This window comes from Podarcis vaucheri, assembly GCF_965113315.1.
Source record: "Podarcis vaucheri genome assembly, chromosome: 2".
NCBI lineage: Eukaryota > Metazoa > Chordata > Lepidosauria > Squamata > Lacertidae > Podarcis > Podarcis vaucheri.
Genome location: NC_138760.1, coordinates 8843476 through 8870238, shown reverse-complemented (window position 1 = coordinate 8870238; position 26763 = coordinate 8843476). Strand labels below are relative to the sequence as shown.

The 26763-nt window shown below is 47.9% G+C and overlaps 1 protein-coding gene across 1 annotated transcript in view; it reads left to right on the top strand.

Moving 5' to 3' along the window:
- Positions 1-26543, top strand: part of MARCHF9 (membrane associated ring-CH-type finger 9) — a 39449-nt gene extending 12906 nt beyond the window's left edge. Inside the window, exons 2-4 of the mRNA XM_082206142.1 lie at positions 12694-12849; positions 14402-14594; positions 25533-26543. Coding sequence (XP_082062268.1) covers positions 12694-12849; positions 14402-14594; positions 25533-25861 — 678 coding nt within the window. The 3' untranslated portion in view covers positions 25862-26543. The remainder of the gene's footprint in view (positions 1-12693; positions 12850-14401; positions 14595-25532) is intronic.
- The last annotated feature ends 220 nt before the right edge of the window (positions 26544-26763 follow it).

Genomic DNA, 26763 nt, shown 5'->3' with positions numbered 1-26763 from the left:
CCTGAGAACTTATTTTTTAAATGTCCCTGGGTCTTAAAGCTGTGCCTTAGAAGTCTGGGTGCAGAGTGATTTTTTTATTTACTGTATTGTTTCTACATTTAATTAATTAATGGCCTTGGCAGTGCTGTGTGCACGTGTTTGTGTGTTTGTGCAACGCCAAGTGAAATTTCAGAAGCCAGAAGAGGAACCGGGCAGGATTTCAAGCAGTCAGGGCATGTGGGCCACAGATAACTTTTTGATCCTCCTCTTCTCTGCAAGAGAAGCAAAACGAAAGGAAGGAAAATAGGCATTCCTGTGCCTCTGAATCCATACATGGCAATTTCCCCTCCTGCCATGACTGACACCCTGCCCAGTGCCCAAATTGCTCTGGTGTTCCTGCTGTTGGCAGTGTGGTTGTTGTCACATCTGGAGAGAGCTTTAGTAGCATGGGAAAATGGCGTCTTGTTGGGGGCGTTAATTCATGGAGTTGACGAGCCATCATGGCAGTTTTGAACTGGGACTGAGCACAGCAAAGCTACCTTAGATCTTGCATGTGGCTCAGGTTCCTGAGCCCTCTTCAGTTATGCAGGAAGCATGCAACTTTTATGCCTGAGATTGGCAGAGAGGGCTGGCTTTTATTATTGTAACTCGCTCTATGTGGGGCTGCCCTTGAGACTGACCCAGAAACTCCAGCGGGTGCAGAATGCCGCAGCAAGACTCCTTACGGAGTCTTTGCTGCGAGATCACATTCACCTGGTGCTATACCAACTGCATTGGCTCCCGGTGGAGTACAGGATCAGGTTCAAGGTGCTGGTTTTAACCTTTAAAGCCCTATATGGTCTAGGAGCCTCGTACCTACGGGACCGCCTCTCCTGGAGGACCTTACGGTCTTCAAACAAAAACATCTTGGAGGTCCTGGGCCACAGGGAGGTTAGGCTGGCCTCGACCAGAGCCTTTTTGGTCGTGGCCCCGATCTGGTGGAACACTCTGTCACAAGAGACTAGGGCCCTGCGGGACTTGACATCTTTCCGCAGGGCCTGCAAGACAGAGCTGTTCCACCAGGCCGTTGGCCTGGGCACAGCCTAATTCCCTCCTTTGGCAATCTTCACAGAACTCTAGCTCAATGGTTGCCATCAATTTGATTTGAATTAATTTTATAATGAAATGATTTTAGAATGTTGTATTATTTTATTGTTGTTAGCTGCCCTGAGCCCGGCTTTGGCTGGGGAGGGCGGGATATAAATAAAATTTTTTATTATTATTATTATTATTATTATTATTATTATTATTATTTTATTTTAGTTGGCGCAAACTGCATAGCTGCCGAGATCCAGCACCTCAAAAGGGTGCACTAATACCAATCCATGTCTAGCTGCCATCAAGACACCCCAAACACCAGAATTGGCAAGAGGACCCATTGGTGGGTTTGGGCTCCCTTCTGCGGGTGGGCGCTTCTGCTCTGTAGCTGCTCTTTGGAAGCAGCTAGGCATGCCAGCAAGTGATGGCGGTGTTGTAAAAAAATAAAAATGGGGTTCACTTTTGCAGCCCAGCTCCCCAAAGGACTCTGAGTCCCCTAAGTCCATGACTGGTCAGGGGACAATGGCTGGAGGCAGGAACCAGTAGAAGGAAAGCAAGGAATATATTAATTTTCCTGTTGCAATAGAGACCCCACCCCCACCCTTTGCGAGGAGGTGAGGACCCAGAACAAAGGTGTTCAAGAACCTTCAAAAACTTTTGAAATTGCCCAGCCCCTTAGCCGAGATCACTGAAAAAGCGTCATACATGTTTCACAGAAAGAGGCGGTCTACAACAGAAATTTGAGAGTGTGGCTTGTCTCCTGTTTGTCAAGATAATGCTTGCTGACTGAAAATTACCTGGACGTTCCAGGTAAATGCCTTAGTTCTTGAATCCAGGTCACAGACCTACCCGATTCATACACAAAATATGCCTTTAAGACAGGAATTGAAGGATTTGTAAACGGAAGAATGATTGGGAAAGGTTTCCCCGAGAGATTTCCTTCTGCAGAGGGAATATTTAAGAGTCATTTGGAGAGCCAAGATAGCATTTGGGATTGTTCTGTGTGCTAAAATAAAGTGTGATTTTCTCAGGGAACTTTTCCTAAATTCTGAAGGGTTGTTTTTCTGCTATGTGTCTGCACCCTAAAATTTTATAACAGTGGCAGGGAGCAGCCTCTGCTTGCTGTCCCACCCTTTCTTTCTTGGCCTGATCCTAGCCACCCTATTGCCCAGGGAGTGAGAGTGGTATCGCTTAAGTGGGTGCAGAAAGGAGGGCCTTTACTGAGCCAACTTGGAGAGGCAAGGGATGGAAATTGGTACCTTCCCCATGCAAATCAGATTCTCCAGAGCTTCATCAGCAGTCTAGATAGGCCTTATAGATCAAGCTCCTTTTCACCCTACGTGTGGCGGCAACAGCAGCAGGTAGTTTGAGGTGAGGAGCGGAACTGAACAGAGCCAGCAGGTCTATGCGCCATGCTGCGAGCCCCTGAAATGTTTCCACTGTTGCCTCCCACATCCCATGTGCTATCGGCAGCCCTGCAGCTCTGCGGGTGAGTTTTGTGTGCGCGAGAGAGTGAGAGAGAGAGTGTGTGCGCGCAAGTGAGTGTAAGCAAGGCAGCAGCAAAGGGAATTAGCCAGCCGTGAAATTGCCGATTACAATAGCCGGCCGAGCCAATGGTATGTTCCTGGCCTGAGCTGGCAGATGAGTCCCCAGCACACCTTTTCAGGGAAGAGACACTGTTGCATGCAGTAATGGGATCAGAGGAGGGCTGTGAGGTTTGGGGGCTTCCAGCTCACCAGCGGGAGGAAAGAGGATGAATGCCGTTTGGCACTCGATGGACAGAAGGAGTTGTGTGGGAATGTGCAGGTATGCTGATCTTCAGAAAGAAAGCTAATATGCAGAAGAGCGGTGGAAATGACCCGTAAGAGCTGTGCTGGATCAGACCAAAAGCCCAGCATCTCACAGGGGCAAGCAAGATCGGAGTGCAACTGCCCTCCTGTCCCCTTGCGATAGCTAGAAAACTAGTACAGTGGTACCTTGGTTGTCAAACTTAACCCATTCTGGGAGTCCATTCGACTCCCAGAATGGTTCAAAAACAAAGGCACTCAATCGGAAGCCATGGACGTCCAGCTTCCAAAAAACGTTCGCAAACCGGAACACTCACTTCTGGTTTTGGGGCGCTTGGGAGCCAATTTGTTCGGCAACTAAGCCATTCAACAACCAAGGTACAACTGTATATAGAGACGTACGGGCTCTGGAGGTGACACGTGGCCATCATAGATAGCTGCCACTGATACCCCTTATATTATTTTAATTTAAAATCCTGTTTTTAACTGTCTTTTATGGATAATTTTAATGTCTTACTCTTTTGCCAGCCACTTAGAGGTTTTATTGCAATCAAGCGATCATATACCTTTTGTTAAATAAAGAAATCCTCCATGAATTCAGCTAAGCCCTTTGTAAAGCCGTCTCGGTTGGTGGCCATCAGTACATTTTGAATTCCATAGTTTAACTGTGTGCAGTATGAAGAGGTACTTTTGTCCATCCTGAACCATCTAGCATTCAATGCTTAGCAGAGGGACATAGACACACATTTCTTACCTCCTTCCATTGTAGGAAATGTCAGTTTATTCTTACTGTTTGCTTCCTGTTCTTTACCCAATTACTGATCCAAAAGAGGACCTGTTCTCTTATACCATGACTGCTAAGCCTACTCAGGAGTCTTTGGCAAGAGACTTGCCTTGCAGGGGGTTGGACTAGATGACCCTTTGGTCCCTTCCAGCTTTACAGTGCTATGATAAGGTAAAGGTAAAGGGACCTCCGATCATTAGGTCCAGTCGTGGCCGACTCTGGGGTTGCGGCGCTCATCTCCCTTTATTGGCCGAGGGAGCCGGCATACAGCTTCCGGGTTATGTGGCCAGCATGACTAAGCCGCTTCTGGCGAACCAGAGCAGCGCATGGAAACGCCGTTTACCTTTTCGCCGGAGTGGTACCTATTTATCTACTTGCACTTTGATGTGCTTTTGAGCTGCTAGGTTGGCAGGAGCTGGGACCGAGCAACGGGAGCTCACCACATCGTGGGGATTCAAACCGCCGACCTTCTGATCGGCAAGTCCTAGGCTCTGTGGTTTAACCCACAGCTCCACCCGTGTTCCTCAATACTATGATACTATGACTTTATTGAAAGCTTACTGAAAGTCTTGAGTACACAGGGGCTACTGTATTCACACACCTTCCTCCCACCCACATTTGACACTCTGAAAGAACTTTAAAAGGCTAGCTGGGGTGTTTTCAGAGGGGGGCTTAATATTATAACTGGTTCATTCAGATATCTCAAACTGGTTGCTGGCGCCAGTTGTTTGTTTTTTAAACTTACTGGATTTCCCCCAGAAAGAGTGAATCTGGATTAAATGAAGGGGTGGGGGTTAGGGACAGGAATAGGGACTGTCATTTTGATGCTAATGACATGGTGTGGCTACTCCAAGAACTTGGCATGCATGAGGAACACTCATCCCACAATAAATATCCACCTAGAAGCACCTTAAAGTCTTACCCTTGCAGAAGCCATGCTGGTTCTGCTCAGCAAGACTTGTTCTTCTATACACCCGGCAATTCTACCTTTAATAATGCTTCTACCATGCTTCCTCGAACTAACCTGAAATTTCCCTCCATCCCTTTTTCACAATTGGTGTTATGTTAATCATTTCCCTGTCCTTGGTTATGGAGATTGTTCTTCGGGACAAGTTATACCTTTCTGTTAAAAGATCAGCAATTTCACTTATTTTATGAACATACAGAGCTAGCGATTTGTCCTTTTTAAACTTGTCAATGGGACGCGGGTGGTGCTGTGGGTTAAACCACGGAGCCTAGGACTTGCCAATCAGAAGGTCAGCGGTTCGAATCCCCGCGACGGGGTGAGCTCCCGTTGCTCGGTCCCTGCTCCTGCCAACCTAGCAGTTTGAAAGCATGTCAAAGTGCAAGTAGATAAATAGGTACCGCTCCAGCGGGAAGGTAAACGGCATTTCCGGGTGCTGCTCTGGTTCACCAGAGGTGGCTTAGTCATGCTGGCCACATGACCCGGAAGCTGTACGCCGGCTCCCACGGCCAATAAAGCGAGATGAGCGCCGCAACCCCAGAGTCGGTCACGACTGGACCTAATGGTTAAGGGTCCCTTTACCTTTTAAACTTGTCAATAAGACCTCAAACTTGTCTCTTGTCACCACTGTTTATCTCAGTTCCTCTGACTCCTTACCTATGAAACTTAGTTCAGGCATCAGAATCTGCCCTACTTCTTCCACAGTGGAAACAGATGCAGAGAATTTGTTCTGCTTCTCTGCATTCTCCTTTTTCTAATACCCAGTATTTTTCCTGTAGTGTGAAACAGACCCCATTATACCAGAAGGTCCTACGTCATCTAAAATCAAGAGAAGCCAAGCAATGTGGTTATCACATGGTAATAATCATACAGCGGAGAATTGATTTAGATGAACAATTGATGGCCCTTTCGTATTGTAATGAATGCATCACAGACTAACATTTTCCCCATCGACAGCCACTGCCTGCTGATTACATGGCTGTTGTTGTTATTTTAAAGCTCAGATCCATATATGTTTGGGGGAAAGGGAGAAATCTTTATTTCCTGTTCCCTATGGCCTGGTTAGAACTAATTGAAAAGCGAGTGTTCTGTGAAATAGTACTTCTCACGCTGAAGATCTGAATTTGCTGTTGTGAGTCAAGTTAACCGCCCTTTCCTTACATTTGGCCTGGCCTGGTCATTGATCGCAGGCAGTGGATAGTAATAGCTGACCGGAGAATTATATGAAATTGATACACAGGTGGTATTTAACTCCGAGTAGGTTGGCTAAGATGTACAGAGCAGAATCAGATATGTGTTGGAAATGTAAAGAAATGAAGGGAACGTTTTTCCGTATATTGTTGGCCTTGTAAAAAGGTAAAAGAATATTGGGAAATGATCTATAATGAGTTGAATTTTTTAAAAAATACCTTTCCCCAAAAGACTGGAGTCCTTTTTGTTGGGAATACTCCCAACTGAAATCTCTTAAGTGTCAACAAAATTTATGCAACAACGGCGGCCCGAGTTTTGTTAGCCCCAAAATGGAAAGTGAGGGAGGTCCCAGGCAAAGAGGACTGTCAACTTAAGAAGGCAGAATATGCAGATCTTGCAGGTTTAACATATAGAATAAAAGAGCAAGAAGAACACACATTGAAAGAAGAGTGGAAAATATTTATTGAGTATATGGAAAATAGCTGGCAGCATTAAGATAAAGTTAACAGTGTAATTAACGCCCGAGTGATGTAAAAGTGGATAACTGACTAATATAGTTATAGCAAAATATGCAGGAATGAAAGATTAAGAAAACGAAACAAGGAAAGAGAAGGGGGGAAGTCGTTGGATATTTAACAGTATGTAAAATGATTATTTTCAGATGTAGAAATGAAAAACGTAATAAAAATTATACATACATATGTGGGTTAAACCACAGAGCCTAGGACTTGCTGATCAGAAGGTTGGCGGTTCGAATCCCTGCAACGGGGTGAGCTCCCGTTGCTCGGTCCCTGCTCCTGCCAACCTAGCAGTTTGAAAGCACGTCAAAGTGCAAGTTTATAAATAGGTACCGCTCTGGCGGGAAGGTAAACGGCGTTTCCGTGCGCTGCTCTGGTTTGCTGGCCACATGACCTGTAAGCTGCCTGTGGACAAAGACTGGCTTCCTCGGCCACTAAAGCAAGATGAGCGCCGCAACCCCAGAGTCATCCGTGACTAGACCTAATGGTCCCTCCCCCTTCCTAAAACAACGGGAGACGTGTCTCTCCTGTGACTTCAGAGCCACAACCCACTCCTTGTGTACGGCTTCCTGCAGCCTTGCTGCCCTTCTCTCTCTCCCCCGCCCCCCCAGTCTCAGTTAATTACACCCTCCAAATGGCCACCCCAGCCTTCTGCTTCCTGCCTTGCTTAAGCATGCCCTGAGCTGCAGCCATGGTTCTGTGGAGAGGGGTGGCTGGGTTGCAAGGAGGGCAGGCAAGCTAAGTGTGCAGCGGATTAAGGAGGAAAGCCAGACCCCCCTCCTGTTTTCCCTTTGTTGGATACAGTGACCCAATTTAGGAACTCTGTCTGTGTCCCCCCCCCCCCCGATCCTCCAATTTGATTCTGCATTGTGCTTCAGTCAACCCCGGCTGTGAGCACAGTGGCACATAGCAGCTGCACCACCTGGGGGTGGGGACGGTCCATTTTTCTCTTTTATAGTCCTTTAAAAAAAATATCTAGCCCTAGAACCTGGGAGGGTGTAGAAATAAGCAATTGCACGGAGGGAGCCCTCTCCCCCCGGGTGTGGGTGTGTGTGTGTGCACTGTTTAAATCACCTAGTGAGAGGAGTCCTTTGTTGCCCATATTCTTTGCTAGATCGCCAGCATCACTTTCTGGCAGCCAAGAGAGCAGCATCCCATGAGATCAAGGCAATAATAATAATATTTTTTTATTTATACTCCGCCCATCTGGCTGGGTTTCCCCAGCCACTCTGGGCGGCTTCCAACAGAACACTAAAATACAATAACCTTTTAAACATTAAAAGCTTCCCTAAACAGGGCTGCCTTCAGATGTCTTCTAAAAGTCTGGTAGTTATTTTTCTCTTTGACATCTGGTGGGAGGGCGTTCCACAGGGCGGGTGCCACTACCAAGAAGGCCCTCTGCCTGGCTCCCTGTAACTTGGCTTCTCATAGCGAGGGAACCGCCAGAAGGCCCTCAGCACTGGACCTCAGTGTCTGGGCAGAACGATGGAGAATGGCTACTCGGTTACCCTGCTGCCCCTTTCCCACTGCTCAGAACAAGACTTGGCTTTATAACATGGTGCGCTCTGCCGTTGGACTCCCAGCTCCCATCATCCCTTGCTGACCGGGGCTGATGGGAGTTGGAGTCCAGCAACATCTGGAAGAGACAGTGTTAGCAGCCCCTGCACAGCATGTTTGCTTTATTTGTGATTAGCAAACACTGAGGATTGAACCATCCCACATATCAGCTGATGTGTGAGGGGTGTGTGTGTGTGTTCATGTTCATCATGCTTTCTGTAGGGATTGGCTGTGCGCTCCAGTTGCCTCTGGGAAACTGGCATGAGCAGCTGAACCAAGCAGGATTGATGGGTTCGATAGTGCTTTCTGCAGGGGTTGGCTGTACCCATTGAACCGAGCCATCAGCTGCCATCTGGATGGTGTCACCTGATTGACAGCTGGGTGCTTTCACAAAAATGGCTGAGCAGGTCAAATTGGAACCCCTTGTAGCCCGAGACTTCGCCATGGGCTGAAGGTTCCCCACCGGCAACAATGAAGAAATTATGTGGGAACGACAGGATCGCATGAAAAGGGCTTGTGGTGGTTTGAAGATGAGTGTCCACATGGCCTGAGCAAAGTTGCAATGCAGACTTAGAATAGGGATCAGTCTCCAGGACAAATGCATTGTGTAGAGCACAAAGCAATAGAAAGCAGGCTCTGTTGAGTAATGGTGATTTTCCTAAGGCTGCTTTGAGCTGGTTCATGTGTTAGGCTTTCTTTGCACAGAACATTGGGAAACGGTGCAAAACTTGCATGTAGAGTGACAGATGTGCCACCCCTTCACAATATCCTTGCCAATGGCCTTCCTAAAACAGTGGCTAAAATTAAGGAGCAAACTTCTATGACGGGTTTCCTTTGGTAAGGAGTTTCCAAGAGAAAGGTACCATTATGGAGAAAGCCCTGGATATCAGGTCCATCCTCTGAGCCTCAGACAACAGGGGCATACACTTGATGAACTTAAGGTGCAAGGAGTGCCCAGGATCCAGACTGGGAATTTGTATTATATTACATGTTGCATTGTGGTAGGCATGATGGGAAGCCACAGCCAACTGTGGTCTAAAACCACTGAGCCTAGGGCTTGCTGATCAGAAGGTCAGTGGTTTGAATCCCCGTGATGGGCTGAGCTCCCGTTGTTCGGTCCCTATTCCTGCCCACCTAGCAGTTCAAAAGCACGTCAAAGTGCAAGTAGATAAATAGGTAATTCTCTGGCGGGAAGGTAAACAGCATTTCCGTGCGCTGCTCTGGTTCGCCAGAAGTGGCTTAGTCATGCTGGCTCCCTCAGCCTGTAAAGCAAGATGAGCGTGCAACCCCAGAATCGTCCGTGACTGGACCTAACGGTCAGGGGTACCTTTACCATTAACTTTACCTGGTATCTATACACAAGAAAAAAGGCTTTGCAGTGCTACCATGCTGTATAGTTTCGTGAGGATTTCATGAAAACTCAATGTGTTTTTTAACCTGTTACTTTCTGGTGTGCTTTGAGCATAGCAGCACCTGCCATGAACCGTCACTCTTAACTCCTTGCACATATACTCATCCCTATTTCCTTTACCTCTTTTTAAATCTTCTCCTGTCTTGTCTCATCTTCCTGCTTAAATGACTGAAAATAGAAGGCTGGATTTTTAATAATTCTGCAGAGGCCCACGACTGTAACAATAGGGACATAATTGAATTATTCAAAGCTGCTTTTCTTCCCAATAGTTTTGTGCCACTCAAAGGTCTGACGTAAACTTTGAAACATTCTTCTAATTTTGCTTATCTTTCTGTTTCATTCTCTTGCTTATTGTTACTGTGCTAGATCAGGGGTGGGGACACTTTTCCTCAGCCTAAGGGCCACATTCCCTTCTAGTGAACCTTTTGAGGGCCACATGGCAGTGGTGGGCAGGGGCAAAAGTAGGTGGGGGGTCACTTAACAGGGCTAGGTGACAGACTGATTATCCTCCAAAACTGATTTGAAGTCCACATCGTGATAATGGTTTCACCATTTTTGACCAGGCAGTAAATCACAAATCATGGTGGGTGGGTTATGCAAAAATCACAATGTGAGGAAAACTGTGAAGCCGGCCAGTTGCCTCTACATAGCTCCATACTTACTTCAGGCATTGTGATAGATCAGCATATCACAATGTTTAAAAGGTAAAGGGACCCCTGACCATTAGGTCCAGTCGTGACCGTCTCTGGGGTTGCAGTGCTCATCTCGCTTTATTGGCCAAGGGAGCCGGGTTTGTCCGCAGACAGCTTCCGGGTCATGTGGCCAGCATGACTAAGCCGCTTCTGGCGAATCAGAGCAGTGCACAGAAACGCTGTTTACCTTCCCGCAGGAGCGGTACCTATTTATCTACTTGCACTTTGACGTGCTTTCGAACTGCTAGGTTGGCAGGAGCAGGGACCGAGCAACGGGAGCGCACCCCGTCGCGGGGATTCGAACCGCTGACCTTCTGATCAGCAAGTCCTAGGCTCTGTGGTTTAACCCACAGCACCACCAGAATGTTTAGCTGGTGATATATCACAATGTTGAAAACCAGATATCGCCCAGCCCTAGTCACTAATGTAATTTTTACCTTTTGTACAGTAGGCTAGTTTTTATACATACACGACCCTCTGTATCCTTCACCCATCAAGCAAGAGTCAACATCAGAATTCGAGGACCTCTTCTGTTAGCTAATGGTGATGGGGGTGCCTCTACAGGGGAAGCAGAACTGTAAAACAATCCCCAGTAAAGTCATCGTTAGAGAGAGATTGGAACTTGGGTCTCCTATATACAAAGCTCACCCTCTGCCCACTTGTCCTCCAAGCTAGGGCCAAACGACACAGATATGGGGAGGGTGCTGTTGTGCTCACATCCTGTTCTTTGTGGCCTTCTGGTCAGCCACCAGGAGAACAGGATGCTGGAATATATGGGCCACTGGCCTGGCCCAGTGTGGCTTTGCCTGTGTTAAACTTGCCACTTAAATTGGAAGAGAAAGCAGCTGTGTGGGGCCCTGGTGTGGGTCCTTCTCTTGCTCTTTATTTGGGCCCAGCGCCAGGTTTTTGCCAAGCCTCACCTTCTGACAGCTATTGGGGGCACATCGTTCTCTTTTTTATATACTGCATATAATTTTTATTACATTTTCTGTTTCACAATTTAGAATACTTGTTTAAACACCCTTAAAATATCAGTGACTTCCCTTCTTCTCTTTCCATGGTTCATTTTGCATATCATAAAATCCCTGCATGTTTTACATAAACTAAACCACTCAGTATTCCATTATTACATCCATCAAAACTTATTTACACTGCTGAATTTCACTTAATGCTGCCCACGTTTTTAAGTGTACACAATTCCCCCCCTTATATTCAATAAACACTTTCCAATCTTCTCTAAACATATGCTCTTCTTGTTCTCTTGTTCTATATGTTAAGTCCGCAAGCAGTGAATATTCCATCAGCTTATGTTGCCATTCTTCTTTAGTTGGAACATCACTCATTTTCCATTTTTGGGCTGGGGAAGGTCATTCTCCATGGAAAGCCAGCCTTGAGCCACATGACTCCCTAGGTCAAGGTAAAGGGACCCCTGACCATTAGGTCCAGTCGTGGCCGACTCTGGGGTTGTGGCGCTCATCTCGCTTTACTGGCTGAGGGAGCCGGCGTACAGCTTCCAGGTCATGTGGCCAGCATGACTAAGCCGCTTCTGGCGAACCAGAGCAGCGCACGGAAACGCCGTTTACCTTCCCACCGGAGTGGTACCTATTTATCTACTAGCACTTTGACGTGCCTTCAAACTGCTAGATTGGCAGGAGCAGGGACCGAGCTCACCCCGTCGCAGGGATTTGAACCGCCAACCTTCTGATCGGCAAGCCCAGGCTCTGTGGTTTAACCCACAGCGCCACTGACATCCCTACATGACTCCCTACCTCCTTTCAATGTCAAAGTGAGCAACTTAAGCCCGCATGTTTAAGGTAATGCCAAGCACCAACGGGCCACTCCATCCAGCTGAGAGCTTGCTCCTAATTTCCTTTACCAATTGACTGATCCAGTCATTGGCTACCCTGCTTGCTTACTTTCTCTCTGCAGCCTGCCCCTTTCCTCCTTTGTTGCTGTGAATCTTAGCAATGGGATTCTGCTGCTGTTGGGATACGTGGCCAGAGACCCAGTAGTGACCTCTTGCTCTGCCCACCCCCCAGCTGACAGGAATCTACAGCAATTTCCTTGTCCAGGCATATATCCCTAACCTATCATTAATACTTCCTGCAAGCGAGCTTGAAATATTGATGCTAATTGCTCTCCTTGCCAGCACATTAAGCAGGCAGCACTAACGAACCAGGCTCGCTTCTGTGGTGTGGTGTGGTGGTGGTTTCTTAAACAGAGGAGACCTAATGGATCGGCAGAGCCTAGGACTTGCCGATCAGAAGGTCGGCGGTTCGAATCCCTGCGACAGGGTGAGCTCCCATTGCTCCCTGCTCCTGCCAACCTAGCAGTTCGAAAGCACATCAAAGTGCAAGTAGATAAATAGGTACCACTCTGGCGGGAAGGTAAACAGCGTTTGCGTGCGCTGCTCTGGTTTGCCAGAAGCGGCTTAGTCCTGCTGGCCACATGAACCGGAAACTCCTCGGCCAATAAAGCGAGATGAGCGCCGCAACCCCAGAGTCGGCCACGACTGGACCTAATGGTCAGGGGTCCCTTTTCCTTTAGTGGACTCTAGGCTTAGAGATGGCCGGTATACCCAGAATCCTCTTGGTGGTGATGGTTTGTAATGATTGGTACTGGGTACTCCTACAGGCCTGGGTAGCTTCTGTGAAGTCTCAGCAGCGGGGTCCAGGAAGCTTGTAGCCAGTAAGCGAAGACCTCCCTGAATCTCCGTTGCTTTTTTCCTTGCAGGGGGAGCTTTTAAGCCCATGTCGCTGCGACGGGTCTGTCCGCTGCACCCACCAGCCCTGCCTGATTCGCTGGATCAGCGAGAGAGGTTCTTGGAGCTGCGAGCTGTGCTACTTCAAATACCAGGTCTTAGCCATTAGCACAAAGAATCCCTTGCAGGTAAGCACCGAAACGGCTAAAGCCATACCCTACAACATTTCTCTGATGAAAAGTTTACTATTTGTACCCTGTCCACCTCAGTGGGCTGCCCCAGCCATTCTAGGTGGCTTCAAACATATAAAAAATACAATAAAACGTTAAACATTTTTTTTACAAACTTCCCTATACTGGGCTGCCTTCTGATGTGTTATCTGCTTGGCTCAGGGGTCACATAATTCCATACCCTCCAACATATCTCCAATGAAAATAGGGATGTCCTAAGGAAAACCGGGACATAGAATCATACAGTTGGAAGAGACCACAAGGGCCATCGAGTCCAACCCCCTGCCAAGCAGGAAACACCATCAGAGCACTCCTGACATATGGTTGTCAAGCCTCTGCTTAAAGACCTCCAAAGAAGGAGACTCCACCACACTCCTTGGCAGCAAATTCCACTGTCGAACAGCTCTTACTGTCAGGAAGTTCTTCCTAATGTTTAGGTGGAATCTTCTTTCTTGTATCCAGTACATTCTGGGGTCAAATCGGAAACCGGGACGGCTTCTGTAAATCTGGGGCTGTCCCTGGAATATAGGGACACTTGGAGGGTCTGCTAAAACCCTGGTTGGTGAATTATTTTTTTACCAGCAGGCAACATGTTGCAGGGAGAAGGGGAGTCAACAGCAAAGTATGGCAGATGATGCGCATGTGTGTGAGCACACATACACATACAGGCCTGCCAAGCAGTCTTAAACTACCTCAACAAAGATTCTGATGGCCGTACATTCCTCACGCATTGTGCTGTGTGGTGCACATTTCACCTGGTGAAGCCCTTATTGCGCTTCAGCATTGCTCCACCAACTGAGGGTATGAAGCATTCAGTGCGCCCCCTGTGATTGCACAAATTGGAGAAACCTGTTTGCCGTTCTCAAGCCTTCCTCAGTAAGGAGATTAGTAAGTTCTCAAGGAACCTGAGGATATATCCTGTAGCACATTCCAAAAACCACTATCCTGTGGCATCACCCCCCCCCCCCCGTTCTATTCCCAATACCTGGTTTGGTCACAGGGTGTGGAAAGGAAGCCATGGGAAACAGCAGCATGGGGAATAGTCCTACTCAGAGTAGACCCATTGAAATTGATGGGTCTAAGTCATGTCTATCAATTTCAGTGGTTCCTTTCTGAACAGGGCTAGCACTGGCTACAACCCTTGGATCGGGCCGTAAATAATAATAATAATAATAATAATAATAATAATAATAATAATAATAATAATTTTTATATACCCCACACATCTGGCTAGGTTCCCCCAGCCACTCTGGGCAGCTCCCAACACATTAAAAACAGAATAAAACATCAAACATTAAAAACTTCCCTAAACATTTGTATATTTGTAGCAGAATGATTTTTGCCAATGCCCAAGCTCTCCATATTGCATTTGTTGTGCATCGACACCCTAAGATTCTGCACCCCTCGGCCTCATGGGAAAATCCCGTCTTGGCTTGTTCTGCCCATCATTTGGCAAAAGCACCTTGCCGGGGGTTGGCTCCCATGTGCTGTTTTTCCTCCCCGCCCCCAGTGGCAGGCGATTTCCCTGACGGTGATCGAAAAGGTACAGATCGCAGCCATCATCCTGGGTTCCCTCTTCCTCATCGCCAGCATCTCGTGGCTCATCTGGTCATCGCTCAGCCCCTCGGCCAAGTGGCAGCGACAGGACCTGCTCTTCCAGATCTGCTATGGGATGTACGGCTTTATGGACATCGTCTGCATAGGTGAGTGAGTCCAGCCAGCCAAGCCCGCTTTCGTCGCTTAGAAAAACAAATGGGAGGGTTCCCCCTGTTTTGCTCTCTCCGCTGGCATGATCCCTGCAGCTTGCTGGATGCAGGGAAAAGGAAAATCAATGCTTCGTCCGCTCTGTGATTCCATTGTGGAACTCGATGCAAAGGAATTTGATGGTAGATTTCAGGAGATTTCTAACCATTAGGAAAGGCCAGTTCTGAAGTAGTGCCTCCTGGCAATAGTCTTGGCAGCCCAGTAACACAGGAAATGAGATTAGGATGGAGGATGTATGCGTCTATTGAGGTCAGAAAGCAGCTCTCTGTAGACAAGTTTTCTTGCATCCTACTATTGCTTGAGATTGTAACGATTAGCCACCGTGTGTTAAAATCTCTTTCACCCACCTTCCCCAGCCCCTCTGGCGTTATTAAATTGCAGAGCTGTTTGTGTTCCTGGACATCATGCAAGCCTATTGTTACCGCGTTCAGAATTTGTCAACCCAAAAATCTAAGTAAATCATATATACAGAGAGGGAGAGTTTAAGGATGTGGAAATGGTAAATAGTTACCAATATCTCATTGGGTCTCGGGTGCAGAAGTGGGAGGGGGCTGATTGAGATTTCCTTTGGGAAGGACGGGGGCTCCAGTTCTTTGCTTTGCTATTTCCCCCTCGCTAGGGGGGAATATGGGATGCGGGTGGCGCTGTGGGCTAAACCACAGAGCCTAGGGCTGGGGTCAGCAACCTTTTTCAGCTGGGGGCCGGTCCACCATCCCTCAGACGATCTGGTGGGCCGGACTATATTTTTTTTTGGGGGGGGAATGGAACAACTTCCTATGCCCCACAAATAACCCAGAGATGCATTTTAAATAAAAGCACACACTCTACTCATGTAAAAACAGGCTGATTCCCAGACCGTCCACGGGCCGGATTGAGAAGGTGATTGGGCCGCGTTCAGCCCACGGGCCTTAGGTTGTCCACCCCTGGTCTAGGGCTTGCCAATCAGAAGGTCGCAGTTCGAATCCCCGTGACGGGGTGAGCTCCCTTTGCTTGGTCCCAGCTCCTGCCAACCTAGCAGTTCAAAAGCATGTCAAAGGGCAAGTAGATAAATAAGTACCGCTCCTGTGGGAAGGTAAACGGCGTTTCTGTGCGCTGCTCTGGTTCGCCAGAAGCGGCTTAGTCATGCTTAGTCATGCTGGCCACGTGACCTGGAAGCTGTACGCCGGCTCCGTCGGCCAGTAAAGCGAGATGAGCGCCGCAACCCCAGAGTCGTCCGCAACTGGACCTAACGGTCAGGGGTCCCTTTACCCTAGGGGGAAATATACAAAACGAACTCTATCGGTGTTCTTAATTTGCATAGTTTATATAGGGCAATGAATGTATACATACATTCTAGACACAGAATTTTCAAACCCCCAAACTCAGCCCCAGAACCTTTATTCAGAGCCTGGGACCAGCCCCATGCCTGGTAATAATATTGTGGACAGTGGTTTCTGAGCCTCTGCAGAGTACCTTGCTTTCGCCACTGATGGCCAGTTGCACCTTGCCTGAGAATAGGAATAAAAACCTGACAGGAGGGAAGTATGGCTTCCTTGCTGAAGTTAGTCCCAGCACCTTTTATTTTAGAAATTAACCACTACTTCTGTGGGGACCATTTGTTTTCCTAGAACAGGAACATAGGAAGCTGGCTTTATACTGAGTCTACCCATTGGCCGATCTACAATTGTATCCCCAGCCTGCCAGTCACTCTCCAGGGTTTCACACAGGAGACATTCCCAGCCCTGCCTGGAAAAGCCAGATATTGAATCTGGGACTTCCTACATGCAGAAGAGATGCTCTGCCAGTGAGATACATCTTTCCCCTATAAGTGGCAGGGTCAGTCAAAGCTTAGAATGATTACAGCACATTGCAACGTCTCGCCTGTCCACACACACAAACATCCCAAGGGGCCTGGAGGTGTTCGGAATTTTCTGAGAATCACTTGGAAGCAGGAAAGAGAAAACACACCCACATTCTGAACACAAGGGGAAATGACAGCAAGTTGTAAGACGTAGGTCTCCACAGATCTGTATGGGTAAAATATCGGAATTGGCTCTTAGCATAGGCTTAACAGAAACAAACCAGCCAGCAATGAAACGTTAACAAAAGCCTCAGTGTAGCCTCATTTGAGTTCACCGATTGGGTCTGCGTTGCTCCGGGACAGGAGGTAGGAAGTCAAATGACACTGAGGTTGGTTCGAAGAAAGAGTTTATTCTGTTCTCCGGATAGCAGAAGGCACTTACGTGATCAAGTCCACAGCAAGTCCAAAGAAATGACAAGTTTCATGCAGTATATATATCCTCCAGGCACCCTCTCCCTCCTTCCCATATAAATCCAACCACGTCAGCCTATGTACGCAGGTTGACATCACAGATGTTCTTGCTCTGGTATTCTTAACCATAAAAGGGAATTCCTTCCTGTACTTCTGACCATAAAAGGATCTTCCTCTTGCTACTCTTATCTTGGAGGAAGAGGTAATCATCTCCGGGAGCACGCTTCTGGCATTGTTCCGGACTTAGGTCTGTGCGTCTTTTGTGATCAGCACATAAGATAAGGTACAGATGTGTCTTTCTCTGTTCTACTGGTGCAGTCAGGGTCATCCCTGCCGTCACAAACTGATAAAGGAGAGGGCTCTGAGCACGGCCGGGTTTTTGTTTATACATTGACTCAGAGCTCAAGTTAATGGATTTTAGCTAAGGAAAAATAGGGATTTTTGGTGCAGTTTCAAACTGCCTGCATAGTCAGTTTTGAGTTTGGGAAACCCATTCCTTCATCAGGAGGCCACGGGCTTTAGAAACCCTGCTCTCCTCTCTTAAGGTTTCTAGGCCTCACGGCTACAGAGATGAGTCTTGAAAATGGGATGGCAAAAATTGCTGAAGGATCTGAAACAGTGAGACAGCAGAAGCCGAGACCCATTAAGTGGCTCAAGGACCAATAGCAGGATTTAATTTAAAGGGGAAATATATGTTAAGGTGTAAGCCACAAATTGTGCTTTGACGCACACCACATTCAGGAAAGCGGTGACACAAATTACCGTATTTTTTGCTCTATAAGACTCACTTTTTCCTTCCTAAAAAGTAAGGGGAAATGTGTGTGCGTCTTATGGAGTGAATGCAGGCTGCGCAGCTATCCCAGAAGCCAGAACAGCAAGAGGGATTGCTGCTTTCGCTGTGCAGCAATCCCTCTTGCTGTTCTGGCTTCTGGGAGTCAGAATTTTTTTTTCTTGTTTTCCTCCTCCAAAAACTAGGTGCATCTTATGGTTTTATAGAGCGAAAAATACGGTATATCAATTGTCCAATGCCGTAATACACAAATTAGTCCCAGGCCTCTAACTCATGCAGTGTATCTGCTGTGACCCTTGGAGCTAATATCCTCAGAGGAAGGAGGAGCCGCTAGTCATCTAGGCTGGCATGTCATAGTGTAGTTTACTAACCATCCAATCCTCATCCTCTCCCCACTCTCAACCTCAACACAACCTTCTGGATCCATCTGCCCCCTCACTTCTGTTTCCCCTCTTGCGTGCCAACCGTCTATGGTGACATCAAGTGTAATAAGCCAATCACCCCCCCCCCCTCTAGATCCCTGGGTGATTTACATAACACAATTCCAGTACTTTTAATACTCAACATGATGATGAGTTCGGGGGAGGGGGGGCAGAGAAATAATGCTGCAATGACCCATGGGTGGGGGGAAATTGAGAACTCAGTTGAACCCATTGTAATGATTATGTGTCGAAGGCTATACATAGCATAGCAAACAGCTTTTCAGAACCAGAGACTCGGAGGCACAGCCACATTCATTTTGTGGTGCATGCATCCATTTACCGTATTTTTCGCTCTATAAGACGCACTTTTCCCCCTTCAAAAATTAAAGGGAAATGTGTGCGCGTCTTATGGAGCGAATGCAGGCTCCTTGGCTTCAGCGATAGCAACGCAAAGCCTCCGAAGCGCAGAGGGAGAGCTCCCCCCCCCCGCGCTCCGGAGGCTTTGCGTTGCTTTCGTGTTGCGCTTCGGGGGCTTCAGGCAGCTATCCGCAAGCCTTTGGAGCGAAGCAGGAATTCCCGCTGTGCTCTGAAGGCTTGCGGATAGCCGCCTGAAGCCTGGAGAGTGAGAGGGATCGGTGCACACCGATCCCTACCGCTCTCCGGGCTTGGCTTCGCTGAAGAGGCGCTGCACAGTTTTCCCTCTCTGCGCAGCGCCCCTTCAGCAAAGCGGGAGGAGAAATGGAAGGGGCTCCGTTTCTCCTGCCGCTTCGCTGAAGGGGCGCTGCGCAGAGAGGGGGAGAATTCCCCCCCCCCCGTTCTCCCCCTCCTATGGTCCGGTGTGTCCTCTGGTCCGGTGCGTCCTATAGAGCGAAAAATACGGTCAATATCTATGGTGTTCTGTGGGGCTGCCTGTGGCCACCCATTCAGGGGATGGGCCAGGCCCTCGCTGACTGAGCATCAGATGCTCCCAGACCATTCAATGGTGCTGTGCACACACATTCATTTAATTGTGTCTTCCCGTGATCTCTGGACGTTTGGACCTGACTTCCTTTTCTGAGTGAAGATATTAATCCAAGTGCCAGATTTATGTTTGTTTTGCGTGTTTGTGTTTTGAAATAGTTCATAAAATACCTTGGGAATGAAGCCTGATTGCTGACAGAATAAAGTTTATGCTTGAACAGCATGGGAGAGATGGGAGACAACTGCTTACAGCAGACGTCCGTGTTGGGCTCAATATGGCCTAGTTGCCATAGTGCCATAAAACCCCTAAATCTGCCTACCTCGATCGGAGCACGCCAATTTTACAGGTTTTCATGCACAATCTGTCCCCAGTAAAAGCTGTGAGCAGCCAAGGAAACTAAAGGATGCCTGCCCGATTCAGACCAAAGGTCCACTTTAGCCTGCCATTCTGTTTGTCACAGTGCCAACCCAGATTCTTCCACCGAAGCTCAGAAGCAGGACATGAAAGAAGTAATAATAAGAATAAGAATAATTTATTATTTGTACCCCGCACATCGGGCTGGGTCTCCCCAGCCACTCTGGGCGGCTTCCACAAAAACCAAAAATACACTAATATGTCATACATTAAAAACTTCCCTAACCAGGGCTGCCTTAAGATGTCTTCTGAATGTCAGGTTGTTTATCTCTTTGACATCTAATGAGAGAGTGTTCCACAGGGCGGGCGCCACTACCAAGAAGGCCCTCTGCCTGGTTCCCTGTAACTTGGCTTCTCGCAGTGAGGGAACCGCCAGAAGGCCCTTGGCGGTGGACCTCAGCGTTCGGGCAGAACGATTGGGGTGGAGACGCTCCTTCAGGTATACTGGGCCGAGGCCGTTTAGGGCTTTAAAGGTCAACACCAACACTTTGAATTGTGCTCTGAAACGTACTGGGAGCCAATGCAGATCTCTCAGGACTGGTGTTATGTGGTCCCGGCGGCCACTCCCAGTCACCAGTCTAGCTGCCGCATTCTGGATTAATTGCAGTTTCTGGGTCACCTTGAAAGGTAGCCCCACGTAGAGCGCGTTGCAGTAGTCCAAGCGGGAGATAACTAGAGCATGCACCACTCTGGCGAGACAGTCCGCAGGCAGGTAGGGTCTTAGCCTGCGTACCAGGTGGAGCTGGTAGACATGCAAAGCCTTGCACTCTGCCACTGAGCTTAATAGCCACTAGGTTCTCAGAGCCAAGGACCCTGGTTCAAGTGCTGTGCTCCTGGGAAACCGCGATATTATTTAGATGCATGTTTAATCTGTCTAGTGGGCCACAGTTACCCTTTTCTCCAAAGGTGTGTCCTGATGAGAAGATTGGCGGCAGCTTTTGTGTCACGTGCCTTTGTCGATGGCCTCGTGCGTGGTTGAAGGCGTGGGCGGCATAATTAGGCCTTGGTACGCCCTGTGGCTGCCTTTGCCTTTGGGTTCCTCAGCAGATGGCTAGAGATTTTACCTCCAGCACCGCACACCGTCAAAGGGAGAGAAAGCCTTTTTTAATTGGAAGCCAATGACATTCACTAAAGAGGCCGAGCCGCGTTTGTGGCACTGATGGATGAGCTCTGGCAAGACAGAATGATAACAGCTAGGCCCCTTGTGGGAAGCGAGCGGTGCGCTGTCATTGGGAAATGAATGAATGACTTTTCCATTTCCCATTGATTCAACAGGGACACGTGTCGCATGGTAATGACCCACGTTAGAGGATGGCGGGAGCACAATTGATTGTCACTGGGTGGCATCCAGTTGGGAGATGGTATTTATAACTCACTGGTCTCTTGGAGTTCCAGAATATGTTGCAGGGGGGGGAAAGGATTATTTTTCAACACGCACAGAAATAAGGAAACAAACAAAAAAAGGCGTTACAGACATATCGCCCTCTAGGTAAAGGTAAAGGGACCCCTGACCATTAGGTCCAGTCATGGCTGACTCTGGGGTTGCAGCGCTCATCTCGTTTTATTGGCCGAGGGAGCCGGCGTACAGCTTCCGGGTCATGTGGCCAGCATGACTAAGCCGCTTCTGGCGAACCAGAGCAGCGCACGGAAACTCCGTTTACCTTCCCGCCGGAGCGGTACCTATTGCACTTTGATGTGCTTTCGAACTGCTAGGTTGGCAGGAGCAGGGACCGAGCAACGGGAGCTCACCCCGTTGCGGGGATTTGAACCACCGACCTTCTGATCGGCAAGTCCTAGGCTCTGTGGTTTAACCCACAGAGCTACCCACGTCCCCCATGTCGCCCTCTGTATGCATGTTATTATCTATCAAACTTCTGTCACAACCTTATTCCAAAACACGGAATGAATGCACCCTGCATCCCTCAGAAATTCCTGTAAATAAACCTTCCCAGACTCTGCACCTTCCTAATGTTCTGGACTATACCTGTCATTAACCCCAGCCAAAGGGCCTGACTGGCTGAGACTGTTGCATGTTGTACCACACAAGGGCCTTGCTAATAGGGGTCAACACTCAAGGGCACCAATTCCGCTGTAATTGTATCAACATTGCTAATTTATTGATATGCATAGTTCACAAAGACTCGTGATGCTGATTTAGCCAGGTTTTCAATATTTTGGGAAAGTTTCCCTGCAACATTCAGTCTTGCGGAATTATTTTATATGCCAATTCCCTAAGCATGACGTTAACATAATATTTTGGCATGCCCCAAAGAAGAGGAGACAGGTGGAACTTACTTGATTATCTCCGAAATAATGATAATTGCCTATTTCTAAAGGTTTCATATTATTTCACACTCCCGCCAAATACATTTCATATTTGCTTAATCACAAAACCAACATTTCCTAGATGTTTGTTTATTCACTCTCCTGAGTCTGCACGATCCGTAAAGGCAGTTTCCATGTCATGAAATAATACATTTACACCCTTTTGTTACCAAGAATCTGGCCTGTGCCTTATCATAGGGAGGAAAGGGTCCTTTTTACATGTGATATTATGCTCTGCCACCATCATTTGTACATGTGTAGTGACTTGCTCAAAGCCACCCAGTTAGTTTCATGACCAGTTGGGGATTTGAACCCTGTTTTCTTCCAGGTTCTAATTTGATACTCTAACCACTATGCCCAGTGACATACCTAGGGGTTGGCCTCTGCCAAGAATGCGGGCCCAAGAGGGTGCAAAAATCGCACCTCTCTGCTCTGGCTTGGAGTGGCTCGGAGCTCACCTGCCTGTCCACACACTCCTTGGGGAGTCCTCCACTGCTCTGGGTGGCTGGGCAAGGTGCATAGGCTCGTCTGCAAAGGGCACAAGGGACGTGGGCACAGATACATCTCCTTGCCGAGGGTGCAAGGGAGCCTGGGTACGCTTCTGACTATGCCACTTCTTGTGCCACAGAGCGATATAAGCAAAAGACGAGCCCCTGCCCCAAGGGCCTTCACATTTAAATCTCAGCACATGGGAAAGAAAGAGAGGGGAAGTAAGTAAGAGGGAGAGTTCGTAGCATAAAGCAGTTATATCTTCTTGAGCTTTTGTTGCCCTTAGTTCATGAATGCCAGACTAAAACTGATTCTTGGCCTGGGTTCCATGAAAATGGAAAATGAAAGCTGATGTTTTGTTTTGTTTTTTAATCTGGGTAGGGAATAGGAGCAAAACTGCACATAACTTAATCCAAAATCTACCCAGGGAACTGCCAGGAAAGCTCAACACCCCACGCTCAAGAAATACATTCGTGCAGAACCATATAAAGCATGCAAATATGCTTAACTTAAACGGCTCGATATGCAGGTTTTATTTTGGGTAAGTGGTTGGGGCGTAGGAAAAGATGCGGCCTAATAACTAGGCGGGTGGCACCGTGGGTTAAACCACAGAGCCTAGGACTTGCTGATCAGAAGGTCGGCGGTTCGAATCCCTGCGACAGGGTGAGCTTCCGTTACAGTCCCAGCTCCTGCCAACCTAGCAGTTCAAAAGCACGTCAAAGTGCAAGTAGATAAATAGGTACCACTCCGGCGGGAAGGTAAACGGCGTTTCCGTGCGCTGCTCTGGTTCGCCAGAAGCGGCTTAGTCATGCTGGCCACATGACCCGGAAGATGTCTGCGGACAAACGCTGGCTCCCTCGGCCAATAAAGCGAGATGAGCGCCGCAACCCCAGAGTCGGCTACGACTGGACCTAATGATCAGGGGTCTCTTTACCTTTACCTTTAATAACTGGTGGCCAGGAGAAACAGCTAGGTGACAAGTCTCGCAAGACAGAGGATCTGTGCCCTGTGGATACTTTTCCAATATCCCTTCACAAATCATGAGGACAAGCTATAAACAGAATTACATGGCCATGCAAATGATTGTGCAAGGCACAGTCTCTTCTTGTACAACAGCCCTGTGAAATGGCTTTGGGTTGAGTGATGGTACCTTGCCCAAAGCCACCCAGAAAGCTTTGTTCCTGAGCAGAGACTTGATCCTGGGTCTCCCCCGTCCAAACGCATATGTGCAGGCCCTGTGTGGAAATTGCATGAGCATGCACAAAACTGCATAAGAGAAATTATTCCAGTGACACGGGTGCTTTGTGGCAAAGTGACGAACTCAGGCTAAGCTGGAGGTGGAAATCGATCGAGGTCCGATCCAGATGAACTCAGACCTCACCTCTTAACATTCATATACAGTGGTACCTTGGTTCTCAAACTTAATCCATTCTAGGAGTCTGTTCCAAAACCAAAGCGTTCCAAAACCAAGTGCGCTTTCCCATAGTAATGCAAAATCCGTTCCAGACTTTTTAAAACAACCCCTAAAACAGCAATTTAACATGAATTTTACTATCTAGCAAGACCATTGATCCATAAAATGAAAACAATAAACAATGTACTGCAGTCACACAATCAATCAATCAGTAGCTGAACTGGGTTCCACGCAATAACAACAAAAAGAGCCGCAAAAACAAAATGCAAAATAAATAGCAAAAACAGACAGACCTCAGTGTAACACTCAAAACGGAAAAAGTTGGCAAACCAGAACACTTCCGGGTTTGCAGTGTTTGGGTTCCAAATTTTTGAGTACCAAGGAATTTGAGACCCAAGGTACCACTGTATTTATTTGTTCATTTCCTTATATAGTACCCTCAACCTGTGTTGTGCAAGAAGGCAGTTCCCTGCCCTGAGGAGCATCCAATCTGAAGTTTGATAGAGGAAAGGGAGGGACGTGGCAAGTGGGTGAAATAATGTGCCATCACTCCAATTGCATGCGTTTGGCCTTGGTTAGAGGCTTAGGCTGCAGTCCTAACCCTGCTTAACCAGTGAGGAAGCCCCATTGACGTACCGCATTTTTCGCTCCATAAGACGCATCTAGTTTTTAGAGGAGGAAAACAAGAAAAAAAAATATTCTGAATGAAACAGTGGGTGTATGATTTTTGTGGTTCATGCTGTGGCCACAGACATGATATGTGATTTGATGGTGAGTTTGGTGTAGCCCAAAGCAAAAATCCTGAGAATCCATGTGGATCCGTGCTTTGTAACCACGTTTTTGTGCCATTGCGGCCCCGCCAAACAATGGATGTGTGATTTTTTGGTGCAGGCTGTAGCCATGGGCATGCTATGTGATCTGATGGTGAATTTGGGGTGACCCAGTACAAACATCCTGAGGATCCATGTGCTTTTACCTCCCCCCTCCCAGGCAGCCTCCTTTATTGCTAGAGTCCCTTATCTCCCCTCCCGATCGCTTGCTGATCAGCTGATCAGTGGCTTTGCTTCAACACCCCCTTTCCCTCTTTCTTTTTAGGAGGAAAAAAGTGTGTCTTATGGAGCGAAAAATGTGGTACTTCTGGGTAGACAAGCTTAGGACTGTGCCCTAAAGTGTAGCAAGGGAGCCTGGGTTGTGCCAAAGGCTCCAAGGGATGGATTGAGGAAGGATTTGGTGCAAGTGAGAGTGAGGGGTCACACGGGTGTGTGCTGGGAGGCAGTTCCAAGCACATGGGACAGCAAGGGAGAAAGGCAACTGGAATTGCTTGCGGGAGCAAGAGCGGTGACTGGTGGTGGTGGTGGAGGGGCTCTGGACTTGGGCAGGGATTTGTTGCTGGGATGATATGAACAAAGAGATCGACCACAAAGCGGACTGGAAGCCAACGTAGCAATTTCAGGAGATATGGGTCAGAGCAAGGAGTGAGGCGAATGCGTTTGTCAGAGTGCCTGATAAAAGTGAAGGGACATAGGTAAAACCACAGAAGGGTGGAGAGGAGAAGGTTGCAAGAGAAGATGAAAAGCAGGGTGAGGGTCAGAGTTTCTTGAGTCTTTGCTGAAGAGCAGAAGAGACAAAGAAGGGCTGTATTTTTGTGATGTGCTTGAATATGGGGAACAAAGGAGAGTGAGGAGTCAAAGATCAAGCCAACATGATGAGAGGCTAAAAGAAACTGAGGTGCCTTATTGGACCCTATTTTCAGAGTTCCCCCAGCCCTGAACCCAGGCAACCATCTTATATTTCCTTCCTTCTTTCGACAGGCTTGATTATCCACGAAGGCTCCTCGGTGTATCGAATATTCAAGCGCTGGCAAGCGGTGAACCAGCAGTGGAAGGTGCTGAACTACGACAAAGCCAAGGACCTAGGGGAACCAATTGGCGGGAGCACAAAGCCCGGAGGGCGGAATTCACGGACGAACCCCTCCTCGGGGAGTGAGAGGACCTCCCAGCGGGGCCAGCGAGTTAGGACTATTTTGAACCATCACTGTGGTTATACAATTCTGCACATTCTCAGCCACCTGCGGCCTAACGAACATCGCGGGGGCTCCAGTTCCAGCCGCGAGGTTGTCATGAGGGTCACGACGGTATAATAACAGCCTAAGGGGCCTTTGCCAGGAGGGAGAGGCTCCACGGTTCCCATGGAAGGAAGAAGCTGATGCCTTCATCTTCCGCACAGGCTCCATTCCGAGCCCTTACGGGGCGGGCCGCACGCTGTATACTGTCCGACGCAGGAGGTTTGCCTGGTTCCGTGGTGTTGCCGCCGCAGACCCCACCCGCCTCTTCCTTGTTGTGCGTGGGGAGTGCCTCAACTTGGTTGCACCTTCCTGCCCTCCCATCAATGTGAATTTTTTTTCTTTCTCTCTCCATCCAGCTTGTGGTGAAAGGAGAGACAACCCCCCTCCCACCCCCCAAAAAAAGCACCCTGACCCTCCTTTGTTATGACTAAACTCCTTGGAAGTGTGGTGGGGTTTTTAATTTATTTATTTATTTAATTTTTTAAAAAATCAAAACAACAACACACACACACAAAAAAAACAACAACCAGCCCCTGCCTGGTTCCTTCTGAACGAGTCTCGGTGCCAACCAATCCAGATATTTGAAAACATTTTTACCTCATCTTTCAAAGGAAATCCTGCCAGAAGACCCATCCTGCCTTTCCAACCCCATCCCATTGGTCTCTCTGACTGGGAAACACCAACCAGAGAGGTTCTGAACTTTTACCCATCCCTCCAAAATAATAATGGTGCAATAAACATGTTTCTTAAAGCAAAATGGCATCTTGCAATAAGATATATTACCTGTGCATTTCATCTTTAATTTAATGCATGGAAATCTCTTTCTCTTCCTCCCTCTGCCCCTCTTCTTTTCTCCTTCTCTCTGACAATGGAAGGATAAAGAATTGTTTATATACATGAAGGTGTCCTTCAGTTGCGTTGTTCGCTTTCCGTTTAAAAAGTCTGTTCCAGTCAGGTCAGGGTACGTGCAATGTGTC